Here is a 27,222-nt window from a genome sequence, read left to right as displayed (position 1 = left end):
GAGCAGGGCCCAGAAAGACAGAGGGCACAAGGGCAAGCCAGCCAGAGAGATGGGTAGAGAAGGCTAAGGAGAACAGGGTACAAGCTGAGCTAGAGACATGGGTATAATTTTTTTTTGAAAACACGAGTGGTGACGCGAGTTGCGCGACGGGAAAAAGTGCTGTGCATGTCGCGCGTGCGTTCTAGCAAGCTGGTCGCCTGCAAGCCTGTGGTGGGTAGCACTTTTGAAACCTGCTTACTAAATGTCTCACTGACATGACAGAGCATGCACGCTGGCTCAGCGAGACCTAAAAAAAGCTTTGTACGTCTGACTCTAAAAACGGTGAGAGCATCAGTGCAAGCTTTTAGGGGTGTCAAATGTAATAAAATATCTACTTGTCCGTGGGGCAGGTTGCTTCATAAATCTACTTGTCTTGTAACAAAATCCACTTGCCCCTTTGGTGCCATTGAGTGCAGCGACAAATTATAGCAGCAATCTCATTATATAAGCTCTCGGATATAGCCTATCTGGTTATGCCAGGGCTCATACCATAGTGGTGTTTGAATCCTTGCAATCCCCTTATGTTCCGCAGATCTACACGCTGGGGCTGAAGGTAGTGGTAAGCAATAGTTCCAGGGTTAGAATGCCCTTTTGAGTCTGTACAAACCTACTACTAGCATGTTTTAAGGGTTTTCAACAACTCTTCTCTAATCTTTTCCCATACTCAGAAATATTGGAAATGTACTCCTGACAATGGCAGATGTAAACCTTCTTCCAGAGTTGGGAAAAAATGGTTGCAGGGAAAGTGAACTTGCTCTCAGATTTTCGCATGAGCAAATCTACACATGCATATTTGCTCACGCTAAAATGCAGTTCACACATATATTCTACTATTTCTTGTCCTACGTCTGTACATTCTTAGGAATTCACGAAAGCGGTATAGCTACACTTAATGCAAGGACATATAACATGGGTGCACTTTTGAGACTTTCTTTAATAATTGGGCCCCTAATTCGATGTGGCGTTGACTGTGACCTTTTATGTATATTAAAATTCTGTCTCTCTCTCTCTCTGCATCAGCTGGCTTCACTGTGAGTGACAGCATTCTGCTCTTTCACAAGGAGCATATCGGCACAAATAGTTTTGTTCAGTGCCAGTAACTACTGCGGCAGTGTGTGCTTTTTGAGGGTACAGCTGCATGAGCCCATTCTTAGACATTGTAAGTGCAGTTCTGCCATTAAGAGTATATGGTGCTGGGTGCTTGTCATTACGAAATCCACAGCACCATAATGGCTACACTGAAAACTGAGAAGTTTGGTATCAAACTTCTCACCACATTAAACCCACACTGATGCCAGTGTGGGATTTAATGAGAAATGCACACAGAGGGCATCTCAGAGATGCCCCCTGAAAACTAACCCACCACTAGTGTCCAGGCTAAGTGGCTGCTTTCAGCTGCCCCCACCAGACATGTTTCTGGACCCTTGGGTTGTGAGCCTGCTGCTCCCTGGGGCCTGAAACAATGCACATCCTGGGACGAGGTGCAAAGCCTCCTCCCTCAGGATGGGCGGGGTTCACGAAGGGGAAACTTCATACCGCCTTTGTGAGCCTCCCCAGACCATTTGCTGCTTTCAGAACTGGTCCCCACTGGTTCTACCCCCCATTTTGGGCGGGAGAACCGGCAGGAAAAACAAGTGAGGGAGAGAGGTGTGCCCACGTCTGCCAACTCCACCCCTTAGGTGGGGGAGGCGAGGTTGAAACACAACCCAGAATCCCCGCCATCTTGAGGACGGGGGTCTCAACCAACCGGTAAAGGCTCCTGCCCCCTCCCACTGGAGGGTGGCCCAATAGAAGGTGTACCCACCCCAGGGAAGGGACCCATTGGTCCCTGCCCTTTACCTACCTGTGGCGCCCCTAATTCTAGGATTTGGGGGCACCCTGAACCTAGTTTCTTCAGATTCAAAAACGAGAAGAAGAAAAGAAGAAGAAGGACCGAACAGCTTTGCAGCCAGCTAACAAGAGGAAGACGCCCGATGACTTGGCCCCAACCCTACAGGCCTGTCTCCCCTCGAACCTGCTCCTGCGAAATCCCGGTGTGTCCTGCAGCCAGCAACCTAAAAAACCCTGGAGGACCTGTCTGCCTTCTCTTCCAAAGACTGCTTCTCCCGTGAATACCGGATTTGTTCAACTGCAACCTCTGGCAGCAGCCGGAGACCGCGAATCCAGCCCACTCTGCAACCGCCGAACCCAGCCCGAGCTCGAGGGGAAAAACACCACGAGGAGATCACCCTGGCAATCCTGACCCGAGATCCGGCGACCCCTGACCTGCCTCAAGCCTCCAGCCGACGCCTGCAGTCTAAATCCAGAAGGCCCCCCTAACCGCGACCAGGAGCTGGTACGAAAATCCGACCCCAAAAGGCACCCCTGCACCCAAAGGCCCACAGCCTTGTGTGCCCAAACCAACGGTGCCTAACCAACCCTTAACTTCCCAACGTAACTCTTGAAGTGGTGGTCGCACTCAGAAGTCCTTTGTCTCCCTGCCTACAGTGCTTTTGCAAACAGGAAGTTTTCCATGTAAAACAACAGGGCGCTCAGCGTCGAAACAGCACTCTGCACCCGGCCGCCTCAGTGCCGCTGAGGGTGCACCTTTTGAGCTACTTTGTTTCCCCATTTGAACTGACCTAAACCCTAGGAGCTTTGCTCCCACAACCCAGTGACCTGCTTGCCAGCAGTCACCAACCGGAGGCCCCTATCCCCTATTGGATAACATTGGGCCTCAACACTCTGCACCAGGCCGCCCTAGTGCCACTGAGGGTGTAACAAGAGTGCATCACTGACCCTGAGGGAACCTTGAGTCTAACCCTAGAACCTTAACTCCCACAGTCGATAACTTACCTGTGATCCGATAACCTGTTTTTCCTCCATAGGATAACATTGACAATTTTCTTCCAAAATGTTTCTAAGTGTGGAGTTTTTGAATCTAAAAATATTCTTTAAAAATGGCAAGAATAACCAAAAGGTATTTACTTGTTTGCAGGAAATGTCCCAGTGCTGAATCTAGGTACCCAGCACCGAGTTAGAAAAGTAACGTAAAAAGTAACTGTTGGACTTTGGCCCTTAGGGCAGGTTCACCCCTAGACTTTTTGCTTGAAATGGTGACCTGGAGATGGTGATTTTTGGATTCTGCGCACTTTCACTGTGTCCCAGTGGAAAGTGCGTGCGCACTCTGAGTGCATGTGCTGAGCTAGGCCTGCCCGCCCATAGGAATGCATGGGGAATGTATGTGTCCCTGGTAGTTCCTGATGCGTGGGGTGTACAGGCTTGAGTCTGGTATGTGTGAACTCGTGTGAGTGAATGCTGCGCAACGGTGTATGCAGCATGTATGTGTCTAGTAGCGAAGCGCCATTTCTAGACATGGCTGTACGTGTGCTGTGAGGGTGCTGGCGTGTGATTGGCTGGAGCTGGCTGGCATGCCAGGCTCCAGGAAGTCTGGATGGGTCTGCCCGGTGGTGAGTGGGAGATTAGCATGAGTGATGTGTGGGAGGAGTGTACCTGTGTCCTGGATGGGCTGGGTTTTCCCCACACAATGCTGGCTCCGCCCCCCTGTGGTGTGTCTAATGACCCAAGCCCTGCCAGTGAATAGAGAGGGTGGTTGAGGTAAACAGAGTACTCAAGAACCAGCTGCGACTGGTTCCGCCCCCACTCTGCACCTTCAGACAAAGGAATGCACTGTATAAAAATGGGGCTGTGTCCCCACAGATGTTGTTCTCTTCCAGGATCCTGAGGGGGCTGTTGCTGCTGTCGCTGGGCCAGAGGACCGCCACTTGGACTGTCTCCCTGCCTGGAGACCCAGTGTGCTGGCTCTGGGCCCAGCCTTGCCCTCCCCTGCCTGCCCAAGGACTGCTGGGACTCTGCCCTGCTTGCTGAGGGCACCTGGGAGCGCTTTATTTCATTTATAGCGCTTAAAAGCGCTTTATTTGGCTGGTAGCGCTTGGGAGCGCTGTGCCTTCACCCTAGCGCTGAGAGCGCTTTACTTTTCCTTTTTTTGCGGCTGCCCACGCCGAGTTTGCAGTCCCCTGGCAGGTGCCCACCCTGCCAAGGATCTTGCGCTGTACTCTGCCACTAGCGCTGTGGGAGCGCTTCATTTATCTCTAAGGCCGGTGCCCACCCGGCATTACCGCGGAGATTGTCCCCGTAGCCGCCCGGCCGCGACCAGGAAGTCAGGCAGGCCGGGGGCGGTACTGCGGGACACTCGTCATTCCCCGGGCCGCGCTCTGATTGGCTGCCGGCCCGGGACAGGAAGGAGGAAGCCAGAAGCTGCCGGGAGCCGACCCCGGGATCCGGTGAGCAGGACAGAGAAGCCGGAAGCAGCCACAGCATCCTGCCCGGGGCTCCCAAGTGTCGGGAGAGCCCCGGACCTTCCACCAGTCCAGGAGAAAGGGAAGAAGTCTGCTGTGAGCCCCGAGGAGCGGGAGCTCTCGTGACGCAGCTGCCTGCCAGACCGGTGAGTGGGGCTCTGAGTGAGGCGGTTGGGGGGTGTGTCGGGCACGCTTTCGGTGCCGCCCCCGTGACCTGGGTCCCTTCTCCCTTCCGGCGAGGAATTGTTGGTGAGCCCTGAGAGGCTCAGGGGGCATCCTGCTTATGTAGAGCCAGGAGAGGCTCCAGGTGCCCCAATTGTGCTCGAGTCCCCAGGAGGGGGACTCCAACGGCGGCCATTGTTGCTTCAGAGCCCGGAGGGGCTTAGGGGGCACAAGTGATTTCTGTGGAGCTTGCGAGGCTCAGAGGCAAGTTGTATTCACGAGCCCCAGAGGCTCAGAGGGCATTTGGTGTCTGTGGGGGAGTGGCCCCAGAAGGCCCCACCTTGCCCCCACCTTGTTGTGAGCCCGGAGAGAAGGCTCGAGGCGCCAGATTGGTTTGCGAGCCAGAGAGGCTCAGGGGCCATTTATTTCACGAGCCCAGAGAGGCTCAGGAGACAGTCAGTGGGGCAGAGCCTAGAGAGGCTCCCACGTTGGCCCCATCCTCATCTCCAGCTGCCCAGCACTTCGTGGGCAGCTGCCACGTTTAGGCCCTGACATTGGGACACATGGACAGTCACAGGTGGTGACTTGTGAGATTGGCGCAATTGTTATTGCTTACACCTCTGAATGTATTGTGATGCATCATGTGTTTTCCCCCTTACACCTCTGAATGAATGTTATGCATTGCATCATGTGTTTTCCTCTTACACCCCTACAGGTATTGTGATACATAGGTGGTTGTTTTCTCCCTAGTACAGGTGGTGCTAGTGAGGTCCTGTTACCAGTAGTGACTGGTTGTGTGCTCTATTTTTATTGTGTGCTACAGTGATTTTACCTGCTAAGTGCTATTTCTGAAAGTGCTATTTCTGATTCCTGACAGTGGTCCAGGTGGCCCTGTCTTGTAAATATCCCCCTGTAAATTCTGCCCGTGCCTCTGGCACATTGTAAAGTGTGTGTTTTATCTAATGTGTTTTTGGTGTAATACAAAGGCTATTTTTATATAACCTTGTGTGGAGTTTCCTTTGTGGTGGGCCTTTGGGTGTTGTTGCTGGGGTGCGTGCGCAAATACTTAGCCTACATCGCCTCCAAGTTTAGCCTTGCTGCTCGCGCCACGTTACCTAGAGGGTGAGTAGGGGTTATCTTGGCGTGTAACTCCCTTGCCCTGACTTGGGTGTGGTGGTCTCTGACTGACTTTGGCGAAAGCCCTGGCCAGCCGGGGATCCCATTTCCAACATTGGCGGCAAGCGGCGGGATAAGGATTTGTGTTTGCCTTGTACCTTAGTAGCGGCTGGCTGCACCACAAAGCTCTGCATTTTTAGATGACCACATTTTAAGGGGATTGTTTTTTTTTGGAAGTTTCATATTTTCTTCTCCTGAAGGTATCATTGTGCAATTGTGTCCAGTGCATTTGTTCCCCTGCCCCGCGCCCAGAGTCTGGTACCTGTGTCACTTGTGGTCAGGTTGAGAAGTCAGGGGTGGTAGAAACTGCCTTACTAGTCCGAGGGGGGGGTTGTGTGTGGATGAATGGTGTGTGGCACTAGGCAAGTGAGTGTGAGTTCTCTGGGGTAGAGAGCTTGCTGAATACCTTGTGAATTGTGTACTCCTGTGTTAGCTCAGACCCCTAGGTTCCCTGTGTGATCTCTTCACTAGAACGTCCGCCAGAATGGTGCCTGCTTTTGATGTCTGTGATCTGTTTAGATACAGTATGGGAGAGTTGGTAAGGTTCTGTGAAGAGAGAGACATAGGGGTGGATGAGTTAGACACTCAGTCCGAACTTAGGAGCAGCCTGATCCTATGGCAAAAGTGTCAGTGGGACCTTGAGCGCAGTGAGGAAAGGGCCCGGGCTTCACACCAGGAGGGTGGTGGGTCTGTGGGGAGCCCTGAAGATTCAGAAGAGGAGGAAGAAAATGATAGCACAGGGACGCCAGCAGATAGTGAGGACCCCATAGATAGGGAGTCCCTTGCTGGGTCCAGCATAGGAGGCAGCGCCTCATCCCTTTCCCTGTCCCCAGAGGAGCTGGAAGATAGGAGGAGAGAAAGGGAGCACCAGCTGGCTTTAGAGAGGCTCAGGTTGGAGCATGCCCAGGCTATGGCACAGCTGGGCATTAGAAAGCAACAGCTAGAGACCGAGAGGGTCTTAGCGCAGGAAAGGATAGAGGAGGCTGAGAGGGCCTCCACCAGAGGCGAAGTAGCTCTGGAGGGTAGACTATCCCCTGCGCGCAGTGTTGAGTTTCTGGATCCCCCAGGGAGGGTTGGGTCCAGTGGTGGCAGCTATTTAGATTCCAGTGTAGGAAATCCCAGTCCCAGTTCCCCCAGTCTGGTACCTGTTTCCCAAGAGGAGGAGTATAGGTTGAAATTCAGGGGCAGTAGGAAGCTGCCTCACCAGTCGTGGGAGAAGTTTGAGGATGAATGTTGTGGAGCACTGTGGGCTTGGGTAGAGGTTCACACTGACTCTGATTTTGAAGTCTTGTTTGATCTTATTGTCAAAGAGCAGGTGCTCAGTGGTTGTTCGCCAGAGTTGCGCCAACACCTGTTGCAAGTTGGATTTACTGATACAGAGTTACTGGCAAGGGAAGCCGACCGCTGGGAAAGGGCCAGAGGTTCTCTAGAGTCATTGGTGAGTGACTCCAAAAGTAGTGGTTCAGGGATCTTCCAGCCCAGCGTGGTGGAGGAGGCTCAGTGTAGCCCAGCTAGGTCCCAGGATAGCGAGGAGGGTGTAGGGGCTCACTGCCTGGCTCAGTGGAGCAGGAGTGAGGGGGAGACCAAGGTTCCCCAGACGCCCGAAGCCCTGCCTCAGGACTTGGATGGTTTCTTGAGGGAACACCAGGTTGGGGACCTAGGCTGTCCTGTTAGTCCACTTGAGGAGGATCTCCTAGTGAGTAGAGGACCTGGAGTGTCTGTAACCAGAGCTCCGGTGGTTCTAGAGTCTGGCAGTACCGCTCCGGTAGGGAGGGTACAGGAGTCCAGAGTGAGGAGTGATTGGGGGAGTTCCCCAGTGGCTGGACCAGTGGGTCAGGGACTACCCAGTTGGGCTAGGTTCCCGTGTAGTGACCATGGTGACACCACTTCTGGTCTGGGGGATCGTCACGCACTGTCAGGTGGACAGAGGGCGGGAGATAAGCGCCAGACAGACAGTCACGCAACAGATGTGACATTTGTTAGCCTCAGGGGGATTGCGAGTGAATCACCAGAAGTCCTGGAGTGCCAGGCAATTGTTCCACCGAAGGTTCTAGACCAGAGGTTGGGAGGCCAGGTTCAGGATCAGCCTGACCTGAAGGGTAGGACGACTGTAACCAGTGTCCTGACCGGTTCTTCTTCCAGAGGAACTTCTCCAGGTGGGAGAGGGCAGACCTCTGGAAGGGGGTGCAGAGGGTGGGAGAGCCCACCTCTGACCCCGGTGCAACCTGAGTGGATAAGTCCTGGGTTGGAATGGCGTTCTAGGGGTACCCCTCGCAGAGGGAGGAGGAACCCTAGGAGAAGAGGTAGGGGGAGGAGAGCCTTCCCCGAGACTCCTGGTCCGCCTGAGGTTGTAGGCCCTCGGCTGGAGTACCAGTGGCAGTCTAGTCCTGTCTTGCAGACAGGAAGAGTGGAAAATGGCTCCTATGTGCCAGGGGTTACTACCCCCCGCTCTGCGAATTGGCATGGACCCGTGGCACCTGGGTGGCCCAGGGCCTGGTCCTGGCCGCGGACAACTTGGGAGTACCAGTGGGGTAGCCCAGTTGGTCCAGACAGTGTGTTGAGAAGGAATCCCATGGGTTCACCGTGGCATAGAACAGGAGGGTGTCCCTGCAGTTGCGGGCCCGCGTCCGTGTTCTATCGCCCCAAGCAGGGAAGTCCATCACGGTGGTGATTGGTCTCCCCTGCGTTTTGGCTGGAAGGGGGTTATGTTGGACTTTGGCCCTTAGGGCAGGTTCACCCCTAGACTTTTTGCTTGAAATGGTGACCTGGAGATGGTGATTTTTGGATTCTGCGCACTTTCACTGTGTCCCAGTGGAAAGTGCGTGCGCACTCTGAGTGCATGTGCTGAGCTAGGCCTGCCCGCCCATAGGAATGCATGGGGAATGTATGTGTCCCTGGTAGTTCCTGATGCGTGGGGTGTACAGGCTTGAGTCTGGTATGTGTGAACTCGTGTGAGTGAATGCTGCGCAACGGTGTATGCAGCATGTATGTGTCTAGTAGCGAAGCGCCATTTCTAGACATGGCTGTACGTGTGCTGTGAGGGTGCTGGCGTGTGATTGGCTGGAGCTGGCTGGCATGCCAGGCTCCAGGAAGTCTGGATGGGTCTGCCCGGTGGTGAGTGGGAGATTAGCATGAGTGATGTGTGGGAGGAGTGTACCTGTGTCCTGGATGGGCTGGGTTTTCCCCACACAATGCTGGCTCCGCCCCCCTGTGGTGTGTCTAATGACCCAAGCCCTGCCAGTGAATAGAGAGGGTGGTTGAGGTAAACAGAGTACTCAAGAACCAGCTGCGACTGGTTCCGCCCCCACTCTGCACCTTCAGACAAAGGAATGCACTGTATAAAAATGGGGCTGTGTCCCCACAGATGTTGTTCTCTTCCAGGATCCTGAGGGGGCTGTTGCTGCTGTCGCTGGGCCAGAGGACCGCCACTTGGACTGTCTCCCTGCCTGGAGACCCAGTGTGCTGGCTCTGGGCCCAGCCTTGCCCTCCCCTGCCTGCCCAAGGACTGCTGGGACTCTGCCCTGCTTGCTGAGGGCACCTGGGAGCGCTTTATTTCATTTATAGCGCTTAAAAGCGCTTTATTTGGCTGGTAGCGCTTGGGAGCGCTGTGCCTTCACCCTAGCGCTGAGAGCGCTTTACTTTTCCTTTTTTTGCGGCTGCCCACGCCGAGTTTGCAGTCCCCTGGCAGGTGCCCACCCTGCCAAGGATCTTGCGCTGTACTCTGCCACTAGCGCTGTGGGAGCGCTTCATTTATCTCTAAGGCCGGTGCCCACCCGGCATTACCGCGGAGATTGTCCCCGTAGCCGCCCGGCCGCGACCAGGAAGTCAGGCAGGCCGGGGGCGGTACTGCGGGACACTCGTCATTCCCCGGGCCGCGCTCTGATTGGCTGCCGGCCCGGGACAGGAAGGAGGAAGCCAGAAGCTGCCGGGAGCCGACCCCGGGATCCGGTGAGCAGGACAGAGAAGCCGGAAGCAGCCACAGCATCCTGCCCGGGGCTCCCAAGTGTCGGGAGAGCCCCGGACCTTCCACCAGTCCAGGAGAAAGGGAAGAAGTCTGCTGTGAGCCCCGAGGAGCGGGAGCTCTCGTGACGCAGCTGCCTGCCAGACCGGTGAGTGGGGCTCTGAGTGAGGCGGTTGGGGGGTGTGTCGGGCACGCTTTCGGTGCCGCCCCCGTGACCTGGGTCCCTTCTCCCTTCCGGCGAGGAATTGTTGGTGAGCCCTGAGAGGCTCAGGGGGCATCCTGCTTATGTAGAGCCAGGAGAGGCTCCAGGTGCCCCAATTGTGCTCGAGTCCCCAGGAGGGGGACTCCAACGGCGGCCATTGTTGCTTCAGAGCCCGGAGGGGCTTAGGGGGCACAAGTGATTTCTGTGGAGCTTGCGAGGCTCAGAGGCAAGTTGTATTCACGAGCCCCAGAGGCTCAGAGGGCATTTGGTGTCTGTGGGGGAGTGGCCCCAGAAGGCCCCACCTTGCCCCCACCTTGTTGTGAGCCCGGAGAGAAGGCTCGAGGCGCCAGATTGGTTTGCGAGCCAGAGAGGCTCAGGGGCCATTTATTTCACGAGCCCAGAGAGGCTCAGGAGACAGTCAGTGGGGCAGAGCCTAGAGAGGCTCCCACGTTGGCCCCATCCTCATCTCCAGCTGCCCAGCACTTCGTGGGCAGCTGCCACGTTTAGGCCCTGACATTGGGACACATGGACAGTCACAGGTGGTGACTTGTGAGATTGGCGCAATTGTTATTGCTTACACCTCTGAATGTATTGTGATGCATCATGTGTTTTCCCCCTTACACCTCTGAATGAATGTTATGCATTGCATCATGTGTTTTCCTCTTACACCCCTACAGGTATTGTGATACATAGGTGGTTGTTTTCTCCCTAGTACAGGTGGTGCTAGTGAGGTCCTGTTACCAGTAGTGACTGGTTGTGTGCTCTATTTTTATTGTGTGCTACAGTGATTTTACCTGCTAAGTGCTATTTCTGAAAGTGCTATTTCTGATTCCTGACAGTGGTCCAGGTGGCCCTGTCTTGTAAATATCCCCCTGTAAATTCTGCCCGTGCCTCTGGCACATTGTAAAGTGTGTGTTTTATCTAATGTGTTTTTGGTGTAATACAAAGGCTATTTTTATATAACCTTGTGTGGAGTTTCCTTTGTGGTGGGCCTTTGGGTGTTGTTGCTGGGGTGCGTGCGCAAATACTTAGCCTACATCGCCTCCAAGTTTAGCCTTGCTGCTCGCGCCACGTTACCTAGAGGGTGAGTAGGGGTTATCTTGGCGTGTAACTCCCTTGCCCTGACTTGGGTGTGGTGGTCTCTGACTGACTTTGGCGAAAGCCCTGGCCAGCCGGGGATCCCATTTCCAACAGTAACTTACCTGTAATTTACTGAAAAAACCTATTCATTTCAATGTACTGTATTTGCTAAGTATTGCAACCTACTGCAACCCCTGTAAATCAAACAAAGTACAATTCCTATTGCATTTTCAAACTGTTCTACATTCAGCAACGTATTACTGTAAAGTATTAAATGGTTACCTGTTCCAGGCTTGCTTGCTTCTAAAAATAAAACAACATATATTTTTTATACAAAAACAATTGGCCTAGAGTTCAGCTCTTGACTGTGTGAATTCATTTGCTGACTGAGTGTGTACATCAAATTCTTAACACTGTCCTCTGATACTGCCTTACTGCTCAACCACTCTACCACAAATAGAGAGTACGGTTCTATTTAACTTTAACCTCTGCCTACCCCTAGGGTCACCTGGACTCTATACACACTAAACCTCATTTTGGTGTTGTATAAATAGAGCCAGTTCCCTACAGAGCACATTTAAGACTTTCTTTAATAATTGTGCCCCTGATTTGATCTGGCATGGACCGTGACATTTAGTTTTTATTAAAATTCTGTCTCTTTCTTTGTATCGGCTGGCTTCACTGTGAGTGACAGCATTCTTCTGCTCTTTCACAAAGAGTATATCTGCACACAAAGTAGTTTTGTTCAGTACCAGTAGCTACCGTGGCAGTGTGTGCTTTTTGAGACCAAAAAACCATTTTTGCTTTTGCCAATGTTTGTTATAATGGTGAGGGCCCTGGCAGCTCCCACACCAATAAGGTTTTACAAAAACCTTGCCAAAACAAGTCACACATTGACAAAACTAAAAAGCTGACCACCAATGTCAGACCTACTGGCTTTACCAATGCTTGTTTCTTTTTGTTTTCCATAATCTTATTGAAACTGGTTACACTGATTTTCCATTATGAATATTTTTGGGACATACTAGCATGCATCAACACATGTTACTAAATGATGCTGCAAAGAAATGGTACCTGAAATTTTAAAGTAGTTTAGCAAAATGTTTTTTTTCCTGCTTTCATTTTTTTATGAACATTTTATTTTGAAAGCAAAGAATCATTAATCTTGCTTTCAAGCTTCAGCAAATATTTGCATCAAATCAGAGAGCATTCTGGGAGAATTATACATAGCTCCATATTGCTAAACCTTGAAAACATGTATACACATCTTTATACTGGAACCACTGTCAGTAGTGCAGTCGGAGCTTACATTTACTTAGAGAGGTCACCCTAATAATAAAGGTTTTCAATTAATCAACCATAAATAAGAGTTTGAACAGAATTCACATATGGCAAAAATATTACCTTAACTGCAGACAGTGCCCATCCCTGATCCATAACTGATTAACCGCAGCGGAATTGACGCGATGCGGCGGTTTAGCATGGTGGGCGGGCCGCGTCGGCCAACGGACGTTCGCAACACTACGGAGGAAGTACTCGTAGCGGCTGTTTTCCGACGACCGCACGCAAGGGGTTAATGTAGTACTGCAAACTGGCAGCCAAAGAGTTTGTGCTGCAGGGGTTTGAGCCACTTGTCCCAAGGACAAAATACACATGAAAACTTGTTGCCCTTGACCTCATACAATATGTCTTGAGCGATGGGCTATAGGAATTACATATCCCTGATAAACAGTGTATCCACAAGGGTTTTGGAGACACAAAGTGAAATGACAGTCATGCACTCTGTCCTGAAGACTTGAAAAACAAGCATTTGCAATGCAATAGGTCTCGCAGCATTAAAGTTTGAGTTATTGGCATTGTATATGACAATGTGTTGCTTTAAATTTTTAGCAAAGTGTGTATTGGTGTATAAAGATGATTTGCAAGATAGCTGTTGCAAAATATTAAGCAATGTTGGAAATAATATTATACTATAATAATATTGTAAGTTACTGTTGTACTTATATGAATTTTGTGATGGTGTGAGAGCGCAGGTTATGTGATGGTGTGAGAGTGCATGTTTTGGGATGGTGTGTGAGCGCAGGCTTTGGGACAGTCTGGGATTGCTGGCTCTTGTGATGGTGTGAGAGCGCAGGCTTTGGAGCGGTCTGGGCTTGCTGGCTTTTGTGATGGTGTGAGAGTGCAGGTTTTGTCATGGTGCGAGAGCGCAGGCTTTGGGATTGTGTGAATGTGCAGGCGTTTGGTGGCTCTTGTGATAGTGTGAGAGTGCAGGCTTTGGGACAGTCTGGGATTGCTGGCTCTTGTGATGGTGTGAGAGCACAGGTTTTGTGATGGTGTGAGAGCGCAGGCTTTGGGATGGTGTAAGACCACACGTTTTGTGATGGTGTGAGAGCACAGGCTTTGGGATGGTCTGGGATGCTGGCTCTTGTGATAGTGTGAGAGCGCAGGCTTTGGGACAGTCTGGGGTGCTGCCTATTGGGATGGTGTAAAAGCAATGTCTTTGGGACAGTCTGGGATTGCTGGGCCTTGTGATGGCGTAGGTTCCCTGACAGCATGGATGCTTTAGGAGCTTTGGCTTGGAGGGTGGTACAGGAGTGTTTGCTTCTGGTCTGGTGTATAAACTCTGGCCTTGAAGATTACATGGGGCTTATTTTGTGGGGTGGCAAGGCTGTTAGTGGATAGGAACTACAATCTTTGGCTTTGAGTGTTGTGAAAAGCACGGTGGATGTTATAAGAGGAGTGTAGTGTGAGTCACAGGAGGGCTGAGCCAGCACTGTGTAATCCCCAGTGCGGGCTGGTGTGGAAGCCTATGACGGCAGAGAGAGGGGATCCAGCCTCCGTTGCATACACGCCGGCGCTCGCTCTCGCTGCACTCCGTGCACTCTCGCCGCTGCCAGCACTCTCGGGTAGTCTTCACCTCAGTAAAGGAGTGCATCACCAGAGCAGCACAACACCTGGAACTGGCCGCGCAAGGAGCAGTAAAAAAGCATTTAGAGGATTTATAAATTGAAACCAGGATCTGGACAAGTTGCAAAGCAAACATCTGTCTTGGATACACGTTCAATGAGACTAGTATCTCTAATCTTTGAAGTAGAGCGCGGCTCTGCCCCGGGCGCACCAGGATCCTGTGCAGAGCGGGCTGGTGCCTGCACCTGACGCCGGCAGTAGGAGGGCTCTGGCTGTGGTGGGAGGAATGCCCATGCCCCCTGGAGTCTGGCACTGCAAGTGACCTCAGCGCTGCCTGTGAAGGAGAGGGATTCCTACACTCCTGGCCTCTGCCTGTGGGACAGGACTTTGCTTTCTCCAGATCCTGCTTTTAGGAAAAGTGAATCCTGGGCATTGCTTTGTGGGAGGAAGCAGCGCCTTTAAGCCGGTCGGTGTGTCGGTAAATGCCCACCGAGTCCTAACAGCCTCTGCCTCCCCTGCGGCTGGAAGACCTCCACTTCGATGCCTCTGCCTCCGTGCCCGCTGCCTCAAGAGGCTGGAGAGCGACGAGCCCGCCGCAAAGTGACCCCCGGCTCACCGAGTGCCCCTCGCCGGACAGCAGCGGCTACCTGGGCTCGCCCCGCCCAGCCCCCCGTGCCCACTGGGCACCGAGCTGAGCTGCCACCAGGGGCCCACCCGCATCGCCAACTACCTGCTGCTGCAGCCGGACGCGCTGGAGAGCGTCTGCCGGGCGGTGGAGCTGCACACGGGCGAGGAGCTGCAGTGCAAGGTGAGAGAGAGCAAGCATAGACTGAGTGACTCAAGCATAACTCGTAATCTGTGCGTAAAGCGCTCAGACGCCCGTGCAAGATCTCGGCGCTATAGCTACATGTCCGGCGAGAAGGGGCGGGACTGCGAGAGCCGATTCCGACACGCGCCTTCGGATTGGGCCGCACGACGTCACGTGAACTGTCTACGGTAGAAGCTCACGCGCCCGATCCGAAGGCGCGCGTCGGAATCCAACGCCGCCATAGGGAATGCTGGGCGCGCGGCCAGCTCTTGTCTCCCTTCGTCGCGTTCTTTCTGCTGAAACGCCGACCATAGTTCTCTGGCGAGAACGCGCTTCGCGCGTTACCAGCCGAGACCTAAAAAGGGAACCTGTCACACGTATGCATTTACCTGTTGTAAAGACACAGTGGAAGTCCTGTGATACACACTCTTTCCTGACAAATTTACACTGTCTTGTCACACAAACTGTTTCATGAACAGCTTGAGACAATTCTTTAGCTGAACTTTTCTGTTAAAACATGCATCTATGATACCATACCAAGGAAATTGGGAATGTTTTAAGATCTATGATTTCTTTCATACAAGTAAACACGCTTATTGAACATGTGAATGGACTTCCAGTATCATACTGTGGAAATCCTCAGTTCGAACATCTTAATAATGAGATTTAGCATCAGAGCTAGTTACTATAGGCTTCCTCTCGTACATTTATTTATTTATTTATTTATTTGTTGGTTTGTATCGCGCCGGCATCACACCCGAAGGTGTATCTCCGCGCGTAGCTGTGAAGTGGACAGGTCATGCAGCGTTCGCCTAGAACAGAGTTGTCTTTAGGAGTTTCCTGAAAACTAGATGGCTCGGGCACTCTCTAAGGGAGAGGGGGAGGTTGTTCCACAGACGAGGGCCCATGATGGAGAGGGCACGGCCTCCCTGTCTGGTCTTATTATGTCTGGGAACCTGTAATAACAGTTGATTGCTGGACCTAAGATTGCGGGAAGGGCGGTGGTATGCAAATTTTTCAGCCAGATAGTGTGGTCCTAGGTTGTGGAGGCTTTTATGCACCACACAGCAGATCTTAAATTCCACCCGTTTCCGGATGGGAAGCCAGTGGAGGGCTTTGAGGAGGGGCAGGGATGGAGTCCTAGGGGGGGCATTGGTTACCAGACGTGCCGCGGTATTTTGAACCACCTGAAGTTTGTTTAGCACTCCTTCATTAGCTGCTAGAAATAGGCCATTGCAATAGTCCAGGCGGCTCAAAACGAGGGCCTGGACCAAGGTCTTTCTTGTGTAGTCTGGTAGAAGGGGGAACACTTTCCGAAGGAGGCCAATAATGTGAAAGCAGGATCCTGCTGTGGTGGAGGCATGGTGAGCAAGAGTGAGGTCATGGTCTAGACGGACCCCCAGGTTTTTCACCACCTGTTTCGGGGAGGGGGCCTGACCCAGACTGGAGGGCCACCAGTCAGGGGTCCACAGGATTTTTGCCTCTCCGAATAGCATGACTTCCGACTTTCCCACGTTACACTGGAGAAAGTTCTTGGCCATCCAGCTGGCGATCGCAGTCATGCCGTTGGAGAAAGTTTGTCTTATCTCCGGGGTATAGGTTTTAAAGGTGAACAGCAGCTGCGTATCGTCAGCGTAGGAGATGGGCATAAACCCGAAAGACCTCATGGTGTTGGCCAGGGAGGAGACATATACGTTGAACAACGTAGGGCTAAGGCAGGAGCCCTGCGGGACTCCTCTGATGATACTGGCCGAGGTGGAGCTAAAGGAGCCCATGTTGACCTTCTGGGTTCGCTCGGAGAGGAAGCTGGTGAACCACGCCAGGGCAGATTTGTCGATGCCAATCTCCTTTAGTCTGGTAAGGAGGATGTCGTGGGATATGGTGTCGAATGCTGCGGACAAGTCCAGCAGCACCAACACCACATACAAACCTCTGTCCAGGGACATGCGTATAGCATCCGTGACGGAAAGAAGCGCCGTCTCGGTGCTATACCTGGGCCTGAACCCCGACTGAGAGTGGTCCAAACTGTCGGTCTGCTCAATGAAGCTGGAAAGGTGGTGGTTGACATGCATACATCTGCTCACTCCACCTGTGTGTGTGTCCTATCCATCATGTCACAACTGTAAGATAGTTTCATGGCTCCCACTTTAGAAAACAAGCATTGGTAAAGCCAATAGGCCTCGCCTATGTAAAAGCTATTAGTTAAGACAATGTGTTTTAGCCATGTTGTACACCAGCGTGGCTGCTGTTCAGCACAGCTAAAAGTTGATGACATAGAGGAGAGTGGCGCAGAGTAGTGTCATAGTTTGTGGAGTAGCGTGGAGGGTTGTGAGGAGGAAAGTGAAGGGAGAGGCGGAGAGTGGAGGGGCAGAGAGTGGAGAGGAGTAAAGTATCAGAGTGGAGTAAAGTGTTGTAGACCGAGTAAAGAGTCAGAGTGGAGTACAACAGCCTAGAGTAGAGCATGATGGAGTGGAGTAGAGCTTCATAAAGTGGAGGGGCTTAGAGTGGAGGGGAGTAGAGGGACATGGAATGGAGAGGTGTAGAGTGCAGGGGCATAGAGTGGTGAAGGGCCATAGGGTGGAAAGGAGAGGCTAGCATAGAGCGGCTGTAGAGTGAAGGGATGAAGAGTGGAGAGGAATAGAGTGCCATGGGGTGGCATAGAGTGTCGTGGACGGGCATAGAGTGCCGTGGATGGGTGTAGAGTGCCGTGGATGGGTGTAGAGTGCCGTGGACGGGCGTAGAGTGGAGGAGCATACCAATCAAAAACTTACAGCTCATCTGAAACTTTCATTCTAAGCCTACTGAACACAAACATCAACAAAACCGAATCAGATTCCAGTCTACAACAGAAACGCTGAAATGGTCGTACAGCAGAGTACTGAAAGGTGTCATCATGCCTTACTAATGGCAAATTGTGCATTATACAAGTGCTAAATAACAATAACAAAGAGCAACAAAGTCTGTCACAAAAACTACATGAAGAAGAGTTTAAAGACACATTGCCTTCAAACAATAACAAGAGCTTTGCCTAAAAAAAATACACGTGGTTTAGTTTCCAAACTACAGCGGGACCGCATGGTGACTAATCCAGAACACCAGGACAGCGTTAGAGCCAAGATGACTTCCACTTCAAAAGGATCAATCCAGGGACTAGGCCAGACCACTCATGTAACATAGAGAAACACCAAGGTCATTATGCCATATAGGCCAATGTATATATGGCTAAATCCTATATTCATGTACATTTCCGAGGGTCAGATCGCTGCCATTTAAGTTTGTGAACTAAGAAATAAAGATTACTTGGAAATGAACATTGTGTGAGATGTCCTGAACCAGAAAAAAGCAACCAACATCGGCTCCCAAACCAAATGATTGGAATTATATTTGGGGGGACATAATTTTTCTTGAATACAAGCTTCATAGACCCACATCCCATGATACAGATTAAAATCTTTAAAAGCTACAGGGTATTTGATACAAACAGTGTCAATGTTACAAAAGGGGTGTCTGGAAGGATTAAGAGAAGTATACAGGTATCCTTTTACGAAGTTATACCATTAGGAAGAATGCATTACAAAACACTGGCCACCATCATAATTCCAATTAACATTAACCGGACAACAATAACAAAACTTCTATAATGCATTTGAAAGAAAATGTATTTTTTCCACCCATCATCCAATACTATACCTAAATGTTATTCTTAACTATTACCTAAGTCTTACAATAGCTCTAATCCGACCGATTGTTCACTATTACTTTTATTATTGTTTACATTCAAAAAGTGGAATTACTTACAAACACTTAACTTCATAGTGGATACTTAAGGAGAAACGGTGGTGCACATCATAGAGTAAAATGCGGAGGACTTTGGAATCCCACAATGTCCCAATTGTTAACCGGTTTGGTAACATGAAATAAAGCCCCGTCTATTTACTACCCAGCCAGAAGCATTGGGGATGCCACTGCAAAGTATGTTCTTGCCAAATGCTAGCTCTCTCAAAGCCTTTGTGTCACTGGCGGCCCTCACGGGGCAGCACCTGCACCCTGTGCTGCATTTATTCAGGCAGGGCACTTTACAATAGATAATGGTGTAAACGTGGCACTTAAATCCCACCATATTGAGGCGGAGGACACATTTGTAAAGAGCGGTGACAGTACATTATGCTTCCCTTTTGAGTGTTTTAGAGAAGTCTCACTGTTGCTACGACAACCAGAAAAGTTTATTTTGCATTCAAAAACTCTGCACTTTCGCAGTAGAACAGAGGATGCCATCATCTATTTTTGTTTTCTCAAAGCAACAGTATGTTGCACTGTGGGATTTGTAGTTGTGCTTTAAACAGTTTAATGCATGGGCTCAAAACCACAGCATACAAAGGGATGTTGGCTAAAATTCCACAATTGACCACTTTTCAGCTATGTTTTAAAAATTATACTCAGCCGTCAGGTATGTTTTAAAATGTTATAGTCGACTACTCCAATTAAAAACAAGCATTTGCGATGCTATAGGTTTCGCATTACGAGACTTTGAGCTACTGGCATTGTAAATGTCAATAGCTTAAATTTTCACAAATGCGAGACCTATTGAATTGCAAATATTGTTTGTTTCCAAGCACCCCATGCAGCGCTTGCACTTAAGAGGCCACTCCCCTTTCTTTAGACAAGCTGCGTCTAAAGAAAGGGGTGTGGCCTCCATTAAGTGCAAGCGCGGGATGGGGTGTTTGGAAACAACCCACAAAAAAAATATTAGTAAAGCAATGGGTGTCACATTTGCAAGAGTTTAAGCCAGGCATCTCCAACGAGTAGCTTGTGAGCTACTAGTAGCTCTCGAGCTACCTTTGAGTACTCCTACATGCAGCTCATCCTACTAAATTAGAGCCTGTTGTGGCAGTATTGCATGGGGTGGCCACTAACGTAATATTGTCTGTACAACACTAATAATATTAGTAGCTTTGCATGATTTACACTCAATGTAAGTAGCTTTTATTGCAGAAAAGGATGGAGATCCCTATTGCATTTACAATGCCAATAGCTCAAACTCTCCTAAATGTGAGACCTACGGCATTCCAAAAAAGCGGTCGCCATTGTCCCGGCTGCTTGGATAGTGAAAGCTCGCATGGTGCGCTGAATGTTGCTGCAAAGCACGTCGAGCCTGCAGTAAGACAAAACTCACTAAAGAAATAGTGCTTACAGACTAAATAACATAGAAGGTGTAACAACAGAAGTAAAAGGGCCAGTCCTCATGGGAGGCTACAAATGAAGACATGGCGGTACTAAGGAGGGACTAACAAGCCGATTACTGAATCAGAAGCCAGCATTTACAAAGGACAAAGACACAAGCCCATGAAAAATATGGGCAGAGCTTCAAGTGCATACTAATACAGCATGTCACTCATAGCAGCGCATGTGTTGCCCAGGCTCGACCTAAAAAATGTGTTTCAAGTGTAAATTCAAAAGTAAATTCAGCTCACATATTTTGCGAGTTCACTCTTTCACTCACATCATGGATTAAAACAAGCATTGGCAATATCAATAGTTGTTTTCTTTTGTGTAGATTCACAACACAATAACGGTACAACATGGAGAGAAGTAGCACAACCTTCTGTAACACAAATATTTAATTAAGGACATTGGACAGTAGCACAAGGATCATAACTTGATTCTCTCACTCATACAGGACAGGTACAACACGGATAGGTAATACAATAAAGAATGAGTAAGGGGAGTTAAGGAGCTATAGCACTATTTCTATATACATACAAGAAGTACAAAACATCTGGAAGAAACGGACAAACCTCTTATATAATTAACATGCATTCATGTTCTATAGAATCATCAACACTCACCTACCTAGCGTGGTACTCTTCATCAGTGGGTTCCATATCTTACAGTGAGAAGCTTTCACAAGTACTACTGTTCACAGTTTGTACAGTCTCCTAGTTGTGAGTTGCCTAGTTTGGGTGTGGTTATGTCACTTATGATGAGATTTATGTTCTCCCTGTATTACACTGTTGGACTTATAATAAAATTGTACATGGGTGAGCTAAAATTTTGTTTACTGCTCTCTCTCTCTACCACAAGGTTAAAACATAAGTACAAAGCAACTGACCCTGCTTCTCTTTCCCATCAACATAATTTGGTGCATGAATATTACCCTGTGAGATCAAGCGTCTTCCCCAGAAGCACAAGTATCTCACACCAGGTATTGTGAAATAGTCTATGCTTCATATAGCATGTTCACCAACCTCAGAAACAGGGTGGGGTGGGTGGTAATGCACATTTCCTTACACCTCACAATCTGCTATTGGTGAGGCCGTCAGAACGTGCAGCATGTTTCACAGGGTGAGACACTGTAATAGTAGCCAGCGCTATGAACAGGGGGAAGTGGGAGTGCATAGGCCTTGAGACTGTGAGCCATGTGTTCAACACCAAAGCATCTCATGCCTCACTACCTAGACCACTAGGTGAGTGGTTGTGAGGCAGACTGCCTTTTCCCATAATTTCGATCAGCCCTATCTTCTTTGTATCCTGTCTGGAAAAATCAATGTAGCAGAGGCTGAGGAGAGCAGCTCTTAGCTCATCCTAGATCTCTTTACCTGCTACAAGTGTTGCAGACTGCCACTTGATTAATAGCCATGGTGTGAACATTTACACAAAAAGTGTATTTTGGATTATTTTACTTTGACATCTAAAATGATATCACAGCACTCCGCGGCCTGTATTAGGATAAAGGGAACCACACTCTTTCCGCCATGACAGTTTTATTAATGACTCAAAAGGCAAGGGTCAAACTGTTTGGTCAAGCTGTGCAGTTCTTATACTGAATGAGCATCACATTTTTTCCCTCTCTGCCCTAATGACAATTTTATTAGCAGATGGAGTACATTTTTTTAAGTGCAGATACTTTTGAAAGAAATGTCCCAACAATGGAAGCGAGGGTAAGATGACCCAAGAGGCAAGGCGGTTATTTAGTGCCACCTATGCAATGCCATTTTTCATTGTTATTAACGAAGCAATGTTATGGTTTATTATACCATATACGAAAGAGATATTTGCACAGTGCACATGAACTGAATAATTTCAAGGTTCTCTAAAATGTGATGAACAAGGAAAAGGCAGTAGAGGAAAGAAAAGTAATTGCCCAGAGTCACACATTTTCTGGGTCAGGGTGCCACAACTAGTGTGTTTGCACAGGGTCCAACAAAATCTTCTGACTGACCAATGCATGTTATGCAAGTGCACTCAAAATGCCCTTTTTATTTTCATAAGATAGAGGAGCAGCATTGGAAACACTCCTCTTCGTAGAACAGGAGCACCTTGGGTAGAAACAGTGTAAGCTTCCCAACTTCAGAGGACAAGTACAGTGAGGGTAGCATTAGCACAAACTTTTCTATCACAGAACAGGTACAAATCAAGCTAGAGCGCAAGCTTCAATTACTCACAGAACAGGCACCGTATGGCAGTGACAAAGAAAGCATCCCTTGCAGATAGAACATATACAGATATGGCATGAGTGATACGTAGGTTACAGACAGATTTCTGAATTGGGTGCTGAAGTCATTGAGATGAATGTAGTGGTGGATGAATTGGTGAATAAGCAAGTTCTGACACAATTCTTGTTTAACTGCTATTCCAAGTCAGCATCCTAAAAGTCCTGCTGCTATCAGTTGGAGACTTGTTGTTTGTGTAAATTCCTCGGTGTTCCATGTATTGAGAAGTCGCTGTTAAATCGTAGGTCATTGGTGTACGAAGCAGCCCAGCCACAGACTAAGTAAATATGCTCTACAGAGGCACACAGGTAGCAACCTTTTGGAAAAGTTTTTGAATCCCAGCTTTCACCAGGCTCTGGGACCTATTCTGCAACTTATCAAAATGTTGAGGTCCACCAGTGAGTTGTACCACAAAGGCTTAGGATAATTAAGAGAAATTGGTTCACAGCCACCGAACATAGGGCCTGATTAAGAGTGGGTCGGAATTACGAGTTCAGTTTTATTTAATACATTCAATATTAGTTGCATTAACTATTGCAACCTTCATTAAATGTAACAGGGGGGTGCAGTATTGCAGATTCTGGTGTGCTAGACATCATAATCCACGTTATCCCCCAAAAACTAGCAATAGGCCTTGGAGTCTCAGAGACCCCTCTGAGAGAGTCCACTGCGCTTAGGGAGCCTCTCGCAACAGAGATTGGGAAATTATACCACTCCCCCTGGGTTCACAGCTTACTGGACTTTGGGCGCAGCTTTGCCTCGACTACCGGTTTGTGTCCCCGTCACCCTCCCCCTCCTCTTGCCTTGCCGTGTCTCTAATCCTACCCTCCTCTACTCTCTAATTTCTAATTTAAAACATTTGTAGAGCGCAGCGTATACCATACGGTTTCTTGGCGCTAGTGGTTCGTTTGACACCTGAAGAAAAAAAAGACCAGTCGTGGGTAGAGAGGGGCATTATACAGGGAAGGCTTGTTTGAAGAGAAAGGTTTTTAAATCCTTGCGGAACGAAAGATAATGGGTAGAATAGCGGAGATGATCGGGGAGGGAATTCCAAAAAGTGGGGGCAAGAGTGGCAAAGTTGGTTCCACCCCATTTTTTACGTTTAAAACGTGGGGTTAGGAGGAGGGATTTGGAGGAAGAACGAAGCTCTCTAGAGGGGACGTATTCCTTTAGTAATGAGGCAATGAAGGCAGGGGCAGTGCCTTGTCGGGCCTGAAAGACCATACACCCGGTCTTAAACAGGGAACGTTCTTTAACCGGGAGCCAGTGAAGCTCTTTGAGGAGGGGTGAGGAATGGTGGTACCGTGGGAGACCATAGACCAGGCGGGCCGCCTGGTTCTGAACCAACTGGAGTCTCCGCAGGCTATATAATGGGATGCCGTTGTAGATGGCATTAGCGTAATCTAGCCTCGAGATCACCAGTGCAGCCATGATCAACTTAAGTGCCTGTGGGGAAAAAAACGGGAAACAGAGCGGATAGTGCGAAGGGTGAGAAAGCAGGAAGATACAACGGTGCTGATTTGAGAGTGGAGGGTGAGCTGGTTGTTGATTTTAACCCCCAATGTTTTAACTGTAGGTGACGGGGAGGGAGAGTCTCTGTCTAATTCCCCTGCTCCTACCCCCCCCCCCCCACACCCCGGAATATCTCACCTTGCCGGCTTTCACCACCTAGCCCCCTGTCCTTTTGTGCCCTTTGACTAAGCACTCCTTCTCCCCTTTTTGGGTAAAGATCCAAGTTATATACGCTGGCGTCTCAGCATACCCGCTGAGAGAGTCCACAGCGCCAATGGAGCCACTCACAATTGAGGTATGGTACCCCTTGCCAAAGCACTCCCTCTCCCCGTTTTGGGGAAGGATCCAGTAAATAGGCCTTGGAGTCACAGAGACCCCTCTGAGAGAGTCCACTGCGCTTAGGGAGCCTCTCGCAACAGAGATGGAGAAATGATACCACTTCCCCTGGGATCACTGCTTCTGGACTTTGGGCGCAGCTTCGACTCGCCTACCGGTTTGTGTCCCTGTCACCCCACCCCCTCCTCTTGCCAAGCCGTGTCTCTAACCTTCCCCTCCTCTTTCCCTCCTCCGCTCTGTCTACTTTCCCTACTCTTACCCCCCCCCCCCCCCCCACTCCCACTCCCTGGAATATCTCCCCTTGCCAGCTTTTTCCCCTACCTATATGTTCCTTTTTGTTTCTCTCAAACTTATTTGTAACTAAAATTGCCATGCTCTAATAACTGTGTAACCTTTGTAAAGCGGTAAACTGCAATTTATTGTCTGATACCCATGTAAAGCACTCTGATACCTCCGGGTCTAGCCAGCTATATAAAACCTTTTAAATAAACATTTTTAATAAATGTATCGCAAATGATAACGTACCCTATGGCATTGTTATTTATCAGGTGCAATAAATAGCACGTATACTAGTAATCAGGCCCTTACATCAATTAAGGACTAAAGGAGGGCAGATGTTTATGATGATGATGAAACGAGTAACAAATGTAAACAACAGTGCTGTTTCGGAGAAACAGTTCTTCTATTAGTATAAAAATAAAAACAAGACGGTGATCCAAGAGAGACGAGACAAGTAACTAGACACATCATTAGGAAACGTAATCTCTTAATAGAGGTAGCCTGAAGTCAACACTTGTTAGTACCTTGCGGAGTTCTGATTTATTTGCGGGGGCGTAACACTAGAGGAGCGAAACTAAAACATCGTACAGCATGTCCTGTGGCATTCTTTGCGGGTTTATCCACAAAAAAACGAAGCAGAGGTTTAGCAAGAAAGTTATGGGCGAGAATTTCACATTCGCTCTTCGTGTGACGCCCAATACCCATCTCACATTAAAAAAACATCTGGGGGCGGGTAGGGAGTGAAGAGTGATTCTTTGGTGTAAACAAGTCATGGAGAAAAAAAAGCTAATTGACTTCTATTGTAGAAAATGCTATTTCAGGCGGGAGACAGCTCAAATAAAGCCATTTTTGGCTTGAAAAATCGGTAGTCTCCCGCCTGAATCGGGTCTGTTGGCATGTATGATATTACTAAACACGAGCCCCCACTCACACCCGTCATATGGAAAACATGTTGCCCCGACATAGTTGTTATCCATTCTAAAGAACTCTTGACACTAAGAAAGAACATTCAACCACTCAAACATAGATTGCATGCCTCTATCACAGAGCCAAACGCGGACCCATGGTCCTTCACTGCAGCGCCATCCTCTTCACTGAACACCTTTTAATCATACTTACATCTTCACTACATTTTCCACTGCAGCCGCCATTTTGTTGACTTTCCGTCTGATCAATTGCGCATGCGCGAGCCTCGTCTTCTACGACAGTAGACGCCATTTTAGATTGGGATGTCTGCTTTTTCAATGCGGTGCATTTACTTTGTTTATAACAGAGCTTCTGCCTGATTTTCACATCTTTAATCACACCGGATACCGTGTTGAGAGTGTCCTGCAGACTACAACATGTATTACCGCAGAGGAAAGTCATGGGATTTTGCGAACGGAAATGAAAACATAGAAATAGGCTGCGTATGTCTACATTTAGGGTAGATACGCTATCTCGCTAATAAGCTCGGCTTCACTGATAAGCAATAAATATTTAATAGAAATACGCTTGCGCGATTCGCTGCGCACTTATTGCAGCTTAATGCTAGAGCTAGAAGAAAGATTGCTTGTAGTCGTATTTACATTATCCCCTTTTAATGAATGTTTTGACAATTAAGCCTTCATAATTGTAATTGTATTTATATAGCACTTACTACCCCTTGTAGAGTCGTGGACCCTCTTTTCGGCGAGTAGCACACTATTCCCCAGCACAAAAGGATTAGTGGTGGATTAGTATGGGAAATAAGAGTTCATTTGAGCGGTAGTGTGAGTTTTGTTGTATATACTTCTGGGTTGTTGAATGTAGATTCAACAAGCCTGTTAGCTGGATTGAATAGGCTAATGAAGGATTAAGTGACGGAAGAGCTCTACAGAGTATTATTTGGAGGATCATAGTAGTAAAATGAGGCTTGGGTTGCGTAAAAAGGAGATTGAGGAGGGTAGAGTCTCTAGAAAGGGATTAAAGAGATAGTAGTAGATTAGATCTGGGCTTAAGAACCATTGAGGAAGAACTGGTAGTGTCTTGGGCTAAATGATGACATACACTAACTTCTTTTATCAAGAGCTTTATTAACATGCTCCTTACTGGTCCCTGTCCCTACTCTAACTAACTTCTTTCCTGTACTGGCCCCTCCTCTTCCTCCAACCTCATAGCTCCTCCCATCCCACAACTAGACTGCTCACATTATCACATCTCCCCCCTTGTTAACAAAATAAACGAACTGACTTGATTAGAATTCCTCGATCAGTCTTTTGGGCTTGTGTATGTCTCTTCTAGGTCCGAGACTCATTCCAGTGTCTGCAGGCGCAGCAGCTGTCCAATGTCCAATGATCATGTCTCTGTGGTGTGCTCAGTGGGCTAGATCTGTCTGTGTCTGGTTGATCCTTGTCTCTGTCAAGGACCTCTTTCATGGCCGGTGTACATTTTTGGAAATGAGACACATTTCGGGTGATCCGCCTGTTCTCAGACTCTGCGGTAATCATGGCACCCTTCTGTTGAGTGATAGTCAAAGGTTCATCTTTGAATCTACAGTCTGTCTTTTTTGACTGTTCTTGTTTGACTACCACACAGTCTCCGGTATGAAGGGATGGAGATTTGGCTCTCCGGCGAGTGTCCGCATACGATTTCATTCTGCTCTTGCCAGCTTGATCAGCCACAACCAGCTCTTGATGGACACGTGTCGGAGACACCGGTCGTAGAGCTCCGTCCCAGGTCGGGATGCGTGTTCTGATAGGTCGCCCTAACATGAGGGTAGCAGGACACTTTCCGGTCGTAGCATGTGGGGTTGTTCTATAAGCTCTTAGGACCTCATTGAGAGCTACTTGCAGGTCTCGTTTTTCCAGAGTGGCTTGTTGAAATGTCTTCTTCAAAGTGGCCATGAATCGTTCAATGGTGTCATTCGCTTGGGGCCACAAAGGCGTGACCATACGATGTCGAAAATTGAGATGTTTTGCGAAATCACTGAACTCATGTCCGTTGAAGGGGGG

At 49.1% G+C, this 27,222-nt stretch overlaps 1 protein-coding gene across 9 annotated transcripts in view; it reads right to left on the bottom strand.

Moving 5' to 3' along the window:
* DPF2 (double PHD fingers 2) overlaps positions 1-25,507 on the bottom strand; it is a 411,270-nt gene extending 385,763 nt beyond the window's left edge. For all 9 annotated transcript variants that reach the window (XR_013601006.1, XM_078660438.1, XM_078660431.1 and 6 more), the window contains exon 1: positions 25,370-25,507. Coding sequence is in view for 8 of the 9 variants with exons in the window: in XM_078660438.1 (XP_078516564.1) it covers positions 25,370-25,401 (32 nt within the window). In the remaining variant the exon portion in view is untranslated. The remainder of the gene's footprint in view (positions 1-25,369) is intronic.
* Between the last annotated feature and the right edge of the window lie 1,715 nt (positions 25,508-27,222).

Source organism: Lissotriton helveticus, chromosome 9 (assembly GCF_964261635.1).
Source record: "Lissotriton helveticus chromosome 9, aLisHel1.1, whole genome shotgun sequence".
Classification (NCBI taxonomy): domain Eukaryota; kingdom Metazoa; phylum Chordata; class Amphibia; order Caudata; family Salamandridae; genus Lissotriton; species Lissotriton helveticus.
This window is presented reverse-complemented; position numbering and strand designations above follow the sequence as displayed.